General features: G+C 34.7%; 1 protein-coding gene across 1 annotated transcript in view; it reads right to left on the bottom strand.

The window, feature by feature from the left end:
- Positions 1-326: 326 nt before the first annotated feature.
- CFAP47 (cilia and flagella associated protein 47) overlaps positions 327-12,033 on the bottom strand; it is a 343,082-nt gene continuing 331,375 nt past the window's right edge. Inside the window, exon 64 of the mRNA XM_056329101.1 lies at positions 327-2,749. Coding sequence (XP_056185076.1) covers positions 2,528-2,749 — 222 coding nt within the window. The 3' untranslated portion in view covers positions 327-2,527. The remainder of the gene's footprint in view (positions 2,750-12,033) is intronic.

Below are 12,033 nucleotides of genomic sequence, written 5' to 3'. Positions count from 1 at the left end.
GGAAGCTCAGACTTAATGGTGGGTTTGAAAGCTTGCAAGTGAATTCTTCAATTTTAAATAATAAAAGCAGCATTTTATAATCTTTTGTCATGTCAGTTCTTTCCTGCCATGAGTTGAAACTCCAAGATTTTCAATATGGTTCAGTAATTCTAGTAAAAAGGAGGAAGCAAGTAATGAATAAAACTGATCATTCCGGAAATCTTCCAGTGGTGCTGCATAGAAACTAGTTTTTAAGAGATGTACTTAGATTTAGCACTTGTGTTATAAAGAATACAGTCACATCACTGACAGAAGTGCAAAGCATCAAGCCAGGAAGTAAAAAGGAATTTATTTTTAATAGACTGTTTACATAGTGTAATCCATAAATGCATGCAGATAATATGTAAAACATTGTGGATGTTACAACCACACAAATAAAATGGTCTTTCTTTAAATCACCTTTACAAGTATATTCTTAATACCAGGAGAAACATTTTTAGTTCTGTTTAAAGTCCATAAGAAATATAAAAAAATGCAATATATTTTTAATAGTAGGTACAAATTCAGCTGATGATGGCATATCTTGCATAACTCATGAGTGATTTTGTACACAATGGAAAAAAACCCTGTAATCTGGTGTAGAAAGAATAGATTGTTTCCTTTTTAAGAGAGAAAATATAATTAAATGACATCTTTGAAAACACCCATCAGATATCTTATAGTATTTGCATATGGATTTTTTTAAATGTTGGAATGTATGACAGAATTTGAAAATCTACATATAGCAGAAAGTGCAGGCAAGCAAATTGTGAAATTATATTTCCGGGGTGACCATCATTTAATTTTTAAGTGATTCACCTATATGCCACCTGCTAATCCATCTTTGGTAGAATTACAAAGCTTTAAGCATCTTGCAAACAAGTGTAATTTCAAATAGGAAAACAAAACTTTTAAGAAGTGAAAGAAGGAAAACAAATCTTTTACAAAGAAAAGTGGTCTTTGAAATGTTTTCTGAACATCAATAATCTGTTGAGAAAGCATTGCATATTTCTGATCCATAAATTCTGATTTCTTACAGAGAAACATTTGCTTCGTTTATATATGCAGATAGAGCCTTCCTACAAAATCTAGTTATATCTGTGGTCCCAGCAGTATTTAAGGTGAATGTTGCAAAAGCTTCTTAAAGTCTTTTAGATGTATACTAGATATCATTATTGACAATATCTTTCCTGTGTTGCATCCTGAATTTGTACGGCAGATTTTATTCTTGCTTCTGATTGCCTGGTTTCTGACCAAAATGGGGCACAGTACATTTAGAAGGAGATATTAAACAGTGCCACTGCTGCTTTACATGTTCCCAACATTTTCTGTAATAGCTTCTCTAAAATGGGTGGCATAAACAAAATCCTCAAGCACATTGCAGTGAAATGGTTTTATTGGTGCTCATTTATACTGACCTACATAGGTTGTTCTCAGGCTCCCCATTCCTGAGCAATGATGCTCATTCTGTATTTGTGCCAAGAAAGCACTTAATCTGTGGCAAGCCATTTTTTTGTTAAAGTACATTCTGCCATCAAAATAAAGGCACAAATACAATTTATATTCTACTAGTAAAATCAGGAAAAACAGTCCCAATGAAGAAAGAAGGCACGAGTTACCCATCCAGTGATCTTACAAAGCATGTCTGCATAGATCTAATTTTCCACAATACATCAAGAATGAAGAAATGCTCTTGATGCCTCAGTGCCCATTTAAAGTCACCTATGGATGGGAAGAATGGAAATCAAAACACAGTATGAATGACACCTCTGGTTTGTTTATTTTAGGCGAAAAAAGTAAACTCTGGCTCCATTGCTCACTGTCTCTTCATAACCTTCTGTATTTCAATACTCTGAAGGACTCTGAAACTTACTCAAAACAAAAGTACTGAGAAAGGACATTATATTTTCATTCTATCATTATGTAAGATTTTGAAGTGTTATAGGATGAATAAATCCTTATTTTAGAGCAGAGATGTCATAATGAAATTTGCCGAAGCTAGAGAATCTGAAAGGCATTCAAGCTCTGGACATATGACAGGTAAGCATGTTTTACCTTAGCAAGATACTGCAGACTTTGTGTAAGCAGTTTATTGTGGAAGAGGTCAGGATTGGTTTTGCTTGATTGATTTGCATGGGTGCAATATGTTGAACATCACACAGAATGTTTATTAAATTTTCCTATTAAAATCTTACTAAACTAACATCCATTAGAAAGCGAAGCATTAGTCTGAATTCCCCAGTTTTCAAGACATATTTTTCCACTCAAAGTTTTGTTCTCATTAGAAGTTGCTGTCATCTGTATGATATACATAAACTGTTAGGTAAGCATCCCAAATCTCTCATAGAAAATTAAGAATATGACTAGAGCTGAGGCAGTCTGAATCTTCCATATAAAACATATAATCAATGCATATTGTATCTGCTTAACAACAACAACAAACATATCCTCTTTTTATCTGCAGAATTTATTTGACAGATATGTCTTCCCTCAGCAAAGAAATAACTGATCATAAATTTATCTTTTTTGTCTTCAGGACCAAAGGTGCCCCCTTGATTGGTGAGGATACTCCAGTGGTGATAAGTTTCAGATTTTCACGTATAAAATTACGTTGTCGAACTGTGGCTGATCTTATGTAACTGCTAGTAGAAACAACTTTTGCTGGGCTTGTAGGTGGTATGGTCTGTGGAGGCAGTCCATTGATTTCATATGTCCACTGCATTGATTGTGTCTGAAAATAATGAACAGAGACATAGAAAAAGACGTCAGTGATCAAATACCTTGAAAATTTGACAGTGATTTACTATGTTGCACTGATTTAAAAAGATATTTTTTATATCCTTTTCCGTATAAGGTACCGGAATAACACAGAATGAGAACTGCACTCCTGGAACACAGAGAACTGAAAACACATTTAACTTTATTCAGGACCAGGCATAACAAAGGTGAAAAATTTAGCTTCCTGGCTGATCTAAATTTCCTTTTTTATTCAGTAAACCCCATACCTTTGTATGTTGTTCGAAGATAATTATTCCACAATAAAACATAAATGTCTCATGTTTATTTTGTAGGTTTTAATTGCTGCTCTGCTATTGGTAATAATGGTATTATCAAATCATAGAATTTTTGCATTAAAATAATGAAAAAAAATAAAAGGAGTCTGAGTATGCACAACAGAGTTGCACTTTCCTGTTGAAATCTCTAGTTTGAAGAATATTTGTGTGAATTGAAAATGACACTATTTGTTTGCTTTCTGTTTATAACTGGTCTCTAGGAATGGAGCATATGTTCCTGTGTCATGTCTTGTAACGCTTGAATACTTGATTCTTACAGAGTATGTGATTCTTACTCTTACCACATATCCCATCTATCAATAATTAAGGACTACTATATCTGTGTGTATGAAGGCTATACTGCTGTCTATCTGCCACGCTTCATTTGTGTTCTGAAGCAGAATTTTGATTGCTAAAAACTTATGTGTAACTATTGCAGATCTTTCAGTCATTTTTCTTTCAAAATGTATCACTTTAATTCTTGAAAGCAGGTCTTTATTTCAAGTCCAGCATTTTCCTGTCATAACATCTAGGAAAAGGTCTAGTCAAGGTTTTCAGTTTTCTGTTCTCCTTTTCTTTAAAAAAAAAAAACACCCAAAACAACGCAAAAATAAACTACAGAAATATTACAAACCCCAAAGATATTACAGACTCTCAAATTATGTGTCATAATGTCGAGCTTTGTACTATTCAAAAGAAAGACAAAACATTGCATGCCCACTTCAGGCATGCACCGTCATCTATTCCTTTGCACTCAGTGACCGGAAATCCTGGGTTTTATGTCTGGGGCTTTTTTTTCCTTCCAATGCAAAACTTGTAGCAAAGACTGAGTTAAAAATATGACATGATAAAGGTCTATTAAAATAGATTGTATTAAATTGTATGAAAATATTTTAATATAATTTAAGGGACTTTTTTTTTTATACAGAACACAGAACATAGCGCATGTACAGAGTGCCTATGTATGTAGCAGTGGAGTTACATTAAGTAAGTGATATTTCCAGATTCCCAAGATCTGCCTTTCTGCGTTTGGCACAGCACTGTAATCCTTACAACGCAAGCCATGCTGCTTGTGGTTCTAGAACAGGTATATTGGTGCTAGGCTTTTACGTCACACTGTGTTGAACTACACAGACATGGCTTGCAGATCACCTTTCACTCCTGCTTCAAGTCACAAAGATTTATCATTACAATGGTTGTGGTTTATGTAATTCATCACCCATTTCAAACTAATCTAATCCTTTAGAACGATCATTTGTAGATATAACCATTACACCTAACATCAATGTCATTTCTCATTCAAGAAAACAAAAGGTCAGAAAGGCTGCATCTACTCTCAAATAGATCTGGAAATCCATGTAAAAGTCAACCTCAAAGCTCATGAGTTTTTCCCTCAAGCATTTAGTTAACAGTCTAGCTTCCAACATGGCTGGCTTGTGGCCCATTTGCTCATTCCCATTTAAAAGCTCTCCTTCTGCTTTGCTGCTGGGCATGTCAGTACATCAAGCAGATTTGGCCTAAAGAGAGAGGCAACAACATCCATACAAATTGTGACAAATTTTCACATAGCATCAACCATCTCCAAAGCAGAGCGTGTATAGCTGTCTAGTTATTTATTGCAGTTTCTCAATTAATTATGGTCTAGATAAAGCACTACAAAAGCCATAGAGAAGAGCAATAAACCTTTTCCATCTCAAACTCTCACAGTCATCCCATAATTATAACAACATATAGAAGAGAATAAAAAGGATGTTAAAAGTGGCACTTTGACTTCATGAAGTTAAATATCAATTTTATATTTGCCACTGAAAAATTTTGAATCAGCGATGTTTACCTTTATCTGTCATATGCTCCTTCCTGTTGTTCTAATTGTTTCCCTGTCATTGCAAAAATATATTTAAGGGACATGATTGGAAGCCATTTTGCATTCATGTTACAGCAAGTTTCAGGCCATTAAACTGTAAACCCTTTGGCACAGGCTTTGCTCTCTGCTAGGTACTTATACAGCATTTACACTATTTCACATTTAGGCTGCATACACTTACAATTCTTAAATGTCATTGCCATATGAATTTCTAATTGTGGTGCTTCTTGTTAGACAACTGGCTTTAACCAGTATTTTGGTAACTGAATAGGTACTTGTACTTCTCCATGCTAAGGTTGAAAAAGTAGGTCACTTTTTTTTTGCTGTGTATTTTTGAAGAAACCTTTTTTAAAACATCTACTTTAAAAATGGCAGTACTGATTTTACAGTGTCTTCTGACTGAAGTGCCTTATTCAAATAAGATTAGGAAGCATGAGATCTTAATAGATATTTCATCATGCATGCATAATTTTTTAAACTTTCATTACTATTCTGCTAAAATCAAAATCTAATTTAAATTGAATATTATTTCTGTGTCAAACAGGAAGATTAACTCATCTTTATTCTCAACCTTATTTAATACTGTGAAATGATCTAGTAACTCTACTGACTGTAAAGATAAAACCCAGCAAAAGCAGGTGTGATATGCACCAACATCAGTATCTCATGTCCAAAGATAAAGTTGTCATTTGAGAAAACTAAATCACTCTCTACGTTAGTTAATTGTTTTATTAACTTCAGTACAAGATGAAATGCTTTATCCTTTTTTAGAACACCAGATGAGCAATTTAGTTTAAAGAAAAATTAACCTCAGGGCCATATTCACTGTGTGCAAGTCTCACCGATCACTTCGGGGTCACAGAAAATACCTGATAGGTGGTTCATCCAACAATTTAAAATGAGTATCAAGTTACTTAAAATAATCTCTGTTCATTAAAGCCACACACATTGTAACTTGACAGTTTATAGTGTTAGTAATTGTTTGAAGTGGGACTTAAACAAGAGTGCTGGGCTACGTCGCCTCTCAACTTCATTTATCACCAGCATCAAACAGTTTATACAGCCTCCTGGGCAGTAATAACCTTTTGCTAATTTCCTGTTTGCTATACAAGTATCCTAGATTGTACATTCTGTGAGAAAAAAAGTTTGTGGCTTCACTTGGTGGAAAAAGCTGCCTGTTCTGTTGCTGCTGTAGCTGCATCAGGCGTCATTCTGTGGCAGTAGAGATTGCTCTATCCCTCATGGAAACTCTTTAGGTTCAATGAGGAAAATGCTGTGGGCATTGTTACATGAACCTTTTAGACAGGATCCATTAAGCTATCAAAAAAAAAAAAAAGCCAAAAAAAAATTTAAAAAGTGAAAGAGCAATAACAACAACAACAAAAAACCAAAACACCAAAACCCAAACCCACCCCAATTTACCAACTTGAACTACATTTGTCCATCTATTTTAAATCATGTACTATCATCCAAGAGTTGGAGACAGTCATTGTGAAAAAAAAAAAAATAATGTGCATTTATGTACTGGATTACTGAAAGAAAGACTTGTTTTAGTTCTGCATTTCCTGCTACAGGGGAAACAAGTGTTACAGGAATGGAAAAGAGTTACTGTAACTGCAAACATTTACTTGGGCTAGTGCTTTTTTTAGCACTAGAACCACCAAATTCAGTAATTCTTAAAAATTACTAATTTTTCTTGAAACAGTCTGGAATTCAGTAATTTTCAGAAAACCTTAGACACCCACAACTGTCTATTTTACTAGAATATTTAATTTCAAATGGTAAAATACCAGGTTTTCAAATGCTACTGAAGCCATAAGTATTTTCTTCAGGAGACTGTACAGCTTAACTGCAACAACCATTCTAACCAATACGAAACCTGCAGCAAGAGCAAGTGTACCAAGGTCAGAATCCATGCAAGTGCTTCAGAGCTGCTGCTTTGGGTTTCCAGGTCACACATTTCAGCAAAGGAGAAGATGGATTAAGTTCCAGATTTTTTTAGAATGGTGGTAAATAAAGAGATAGACTTAGAAAGGTCATCTATATATCACCATATAATTATGGTAGAATATGTCATTTACAAGCTGTATTTACTTGCCTAAGTAGTTCAAAAATTCCCAAATCAGAGGAACTCTTCTTCTTACGCTTAAGGCAGTGCAGTTTATTACATCAAATTTGGAACAATTTAATACTAGCACTAGTAGTAACAAAGTCTAAAGATGAAGGTATTGAATATACTACAATCTACTAGAATAGAAACATAGAAGAGAATCTCTGTTAAGAAAATATATCTAATATAAACATAGGTATTTAAGAATCGTAGGCTACATGCAATGCATCTCTGGGCCTATTTCACACACTATTAAGAAGACCAGACCACAGTCTGAATATTCTTGATAGTCTAAGGGAGGATTTATTGTTGAAATGAATTATTTGCTCTTATCAAAACCTAAACATTCCTGATGACTATAATCTAATTGAAGTGTGAAAAGAGTAGTAATTTGGCTCACCTGGTTGGAGTAATGGCCACCTGCAGAGCTAAATCTTTCTGAAGAACGTTTTGAAGAATTCAGAAAAGAAATGCATGCTGCCACTTTTCATTGAATTTTTCAAGTAAGTTATTTAACCGTCTTGATAGCTGACTAAGTAATGTTCATGAAGTAATTTATTCAGCAAATACTGGTAACAATCACCAAATATTTTTCGGGGGGTGGGAGGGGTGTTGGCTGTTCAACCCATTCTTACAGATGGTTCATGATTCATAGGATTAATTTGCAGAACACAGATACGTGTACTCACTGTAGACTAGAAGCGCTACTGAGTTACATGCTAATTAACTGCCAGAGAAATCTATGTTAGGAGGGCATTAAACGTTAGGAGCTAGTATCAGAAACTTTAAGATAAATGGTATTCCAATTACCTTCCAAACAGTGTTAAATTAGGAAAGTCCAAATAAAATTTGTAAGACCTCCATGTAAGTTAAAACACAGGAAATTACAGACAGTGCATCCAAAAGTCCCTGACCCTCGATTTATTCTGCAGTGGTAACAAGCAAAAAATGACCAATTATGATCAATGTATACAGAATGAAATCAAACCAAATCTTTATGTGAACTGTGGAAGGAAAAAGCAAAGGCAAGAAAACTCATGGATCAAGGTAAAGTCAGCTTAATAAATGAAGGAAAGAAGAAAAAAACAACACAAAAAACCAACCAAAAAAACAAAACCCAAAACAACAACAACCCCACGCACACACCAAAAACAACAAAAAAAAAGCCAAACAAGTGATGCAAAGGCAGTCACTCACCACCTCCCACAAGCAGACCAATACCCAGCCAGGCTCTGAGCAATTTCTAATGAAGAAGATGGCTAACCATAATTTTCTTAGTTTAGAGAAACATTTCCAGGTAGAATTAAAGGTGGCTTAATTGACTTTTGCAGTTCAAATATTAGTTGTTTCACAGCATTGCTTTAGATATAACACAATCAATATCAACCACTCCTTCAGGACTAGCAATGTCTGAATACCCTCGCACAGTAACGGTTCCCATATTGTTATCATCTTTTGACATGAGAATTATAGTCTCAATAAGCAAAGTAACCTTTCCTCATGCTTGTGAATCAAAAATTTTGAGTATCAATTCTGCACTCAAAATATGGTGTTGATAATTATAGAATGTGCTAGATTCACTGTCTATAATGAACTTTCTGGATCCCTATTTTTAATCATAAAACTCAGGTCAACATCAACCAGTGGTGACGAACACAGGTGATGTCTTATTTAATGTGAAACTATTTCAATTATCCTATTAACTTTGTTACATTTTCTTTTATTCTGTTTTTTGAGATTCTGTTTAAGAGACAACATTTAGAATAATATTAACCTATGCTAATTAACAAATCTATCAGGAACAATGCAGAATGTATTTTAACCAAGCTGTGGAATATGTGACAGTACCATTTGCTGTTAAGATATGCAAGTTTGCATAGACAAGCTTAGAGACGCCACACCTGGGTACTGTGGCTTGCACACTGCATCATTTATTTCCTGAACAGCATGACAAATGGTTTTGATATGCTGTCTTCCATAGGCTAAGTTAGTGATTATTCAGTAATAAAGGTGCACCAGCCTGACTTCTGGAGGGCTTGATAATGTTACCTGCAATCTGGTTCACCCTGACATCTATTTTATCATTTAAGACTTGTTTTGTGTGCCTTCTGCTTTAGAATATCTCTGAAGTCTCACCCATGAATTACAAAGCAATTGCTTGGGTCTCTAGCTGAATTCAGTACAGTGCAAGCAAATTATCTGTAAGCCAGCTTGAGCACACCCTTTTCCAAGGATTCACCAGCCTCCTGGCTGCTCTGCCTTGTGCCTGGCAGCAATTGCTGTCCCAGGAAGCCTTTGCAGAGCATCCCCCTGCCCCAGCTGCATCTTGCTGTCTCTAAGCTCTGTCAGTTTTCGGTTTGGCTTTACCAGCACATCAAAGCCTAGCCCTGTGATGTCAGTGCAGCTGCGGAAGTCCTTTTTTTTCATCACAGCATGTCATAGATTATCTAAGAAGCATGCTTTCTTCACTAATCTATCATTAGTAAAAATATATACTTTTTTCAATTAGACCAGCACTGTTTCTGATGGCTATTATAAATGTGGACGTTTGATTATGGAATAATACCTATTTAAAAATGCTCTTCAGGCACCATGTCACTGTTTCTTACTTGTAGCTTGACTAGATTATGATGTTCTCTTTCACAGCTACAGAAAAAAGCATGCTTGTTTTCTTTACTGGCTTTTTATTGTATTTCATTGTTTGATCCACAGAAATTTTTGAAGTCATTTTCTATGTCACTTTTGCCAAATTAAGATTCCTAACAGCTATTCAAATAATTGTCTAACTTCGATTGTTTTGATATGTAGTTGACTGAGAACAGAAGTTTTAATGATGGTTAAAGAACATTTAATTGCTTCAGCAAAGTAATTAAGGTTTTCTGCCATTAATAAAATCTGCTGTAAGTATTCATTAGTATTAAGTCTTAAAGAATCTACAAAATATTCCATGAAGTGCCTGATCTGTGTGCAGAAAATATAAATTAGGCTACATTATTTAAAGTATATATGTACATTCAGTTAATAAAATGTACACACTAAATTCTGGTAAAGACAAACTGTAATTTCTTAATGCTAATTAGCTCCTGAGGACTGGGTTCTCAGCAGGGCAACTAAACAAAAAAAAATTGCATGTACAATATTTGGGTTTAATGCTTACAACAAACGAGAAAAAGAAAACTGTAGGATCTTTCTCCATAATCTTAACCTCCCATTTTACTTTACAGCACAATTGTAATGACCCACATAAAACAAAGAACTTACGCTGTCATCTCTGCTACTTTACAGCGTAATTATCACTGTTCATTGAAGCACATAAAAATGGCACATAAAAATATCCTGCTACTTACTATTCAAAGCATTTAATAATAAAAATACATTGGTGTTAAGCCTATGACTTTACCCTCAGAAATGCAAAGGAAATTTTACAGCAAGAGAGCTGTAGTCCTTTACTGCAGCAGCAGCAGAACAGAGGCAACGCTTGTAAAAGAAACTTCCTCACTGTTTCTAAAAATAGCCCAAAGCCTCAGCCAGTATATTGGCTTGAAACGATACATGCAAGATAGGTTCTTCAGTGTCAGGTGCAACATTAATTGCATTTCACCACCTCTGTTATTATTCCCCAAATAAGAGTGATTTAATACTGGTTTTGTCATCTAACTAAATCTGTCACCCTCAGTCACTAATGGGAATTATTTCAAGTAATAGGAAAGGCAGAAGTAAGTATCTGGTATACTCAACATGTCATCAAGTCTTATTTCAGGTCAATGTTGAGAACACAGCAGCAGAATTACACAGTCACAGATTAGAACCACAGGGATGAAAGCTTGGGTGGCGAGCAAAGGGGGAAGTCTGGCGCGCACACACGAGGGCTATCAACAAGAGCAAAGAGAACACAAGCCTCATCAAAACATTGCTGAAACAGCTTAATACTTCAGGTAAAGTAAGAATGTTAGAGATATTTCTAACATACTGTGATGGTGTAATATTGGTCCAAATTGCACTTAGGAGCATTAAGTCTTTGCTGTATTTTTTATCATACAGGTATAGATAGGACAAGATATTATCTGATATATATATGTAATATGTATGAGAGACTTCCTACACCCACACACGGTACCAAAGGTGGAGATGTACAGAGCAGTCTGCCTAGCTCATAACCAGAGACCATGGTGTAGTAGACGTAAGTTAAAAGTCCAATTACTCAAAGCCCATCTGTACTGATAAATTCCTAAAATGAAATTTTGGATTACTGACTGTTTTCTTAGAAGGCTAATAATAATCTTCCAACATCATGTTTATCCCATTTCAGACAAACATATTATATTAAAGCTTTTTGTTAGTGATGGAAGTTAAGCCAAAGACAAACATGGCTAGTACATTTACATGTGTCATGCACAAAAAACCAGCAGTTCAGTTCCACAACTCTGCAAATGTGTCATATAGCATTATGTAAATATAAAAGAACACAGAAAAAATTGTCTTTTTTTATTATTATTTTTCAATGGAAGAGCGACAAGCATCACTGCTGTTTATGTACAAAGACTAATTGAATCAAATGTCTAATACAGTAAAAGAAAACAAGTAGCAGCAATTAAAGTGCCTTCTTTTTCCAGGATCTGAATAAAGTGCCTTCTGGTTTTTCCAAGGTTTGAATTTCTTATCCACTATTGTGCAAGTTGTCACTCAGAGAGATAAAACACTATAGTAATTTGCCGTGCCCCTTTTTTCAACTTTGTTTTGACCATGTTATTTTTTAAATCAATAGTTGTTTCACTTCTAATATAGTAGCCTGAAAACATTGCAGCAGTGAATAGATTTAAAGTGCAAACAATGATATGTGGTGAGTTTGCGATGTTTGCTGCTACTGTATGTTTTTAAGAAACCGTTTTCTTTTAAAGAATTGACTTAAAAATTAATTCCTGAAGCAATAAAAAGGAATAAACTTCCTTTACTACTGAAGGAATAAATTTCTTCAAGTGTTTCCTGAC

The sequence above is a fragment of the Falco biarmicus genome, chromosome 2 (assembly GCF_023638135.1).
Source record: "Falco biarmicus isolate bFalBia1 chromosome 2, bFalBia1.pri, whole genome shotgun sequence".
NCBI lineage: Eukaryota > Metazoa > Chordata > Aves > Falconiformes > Falconidae > Falco > Falco biarmicus.
Note: the sequence above shows the minus strand (reverse complement) of the source record. Positions and strands in the feature narration are given on the sequence as shown.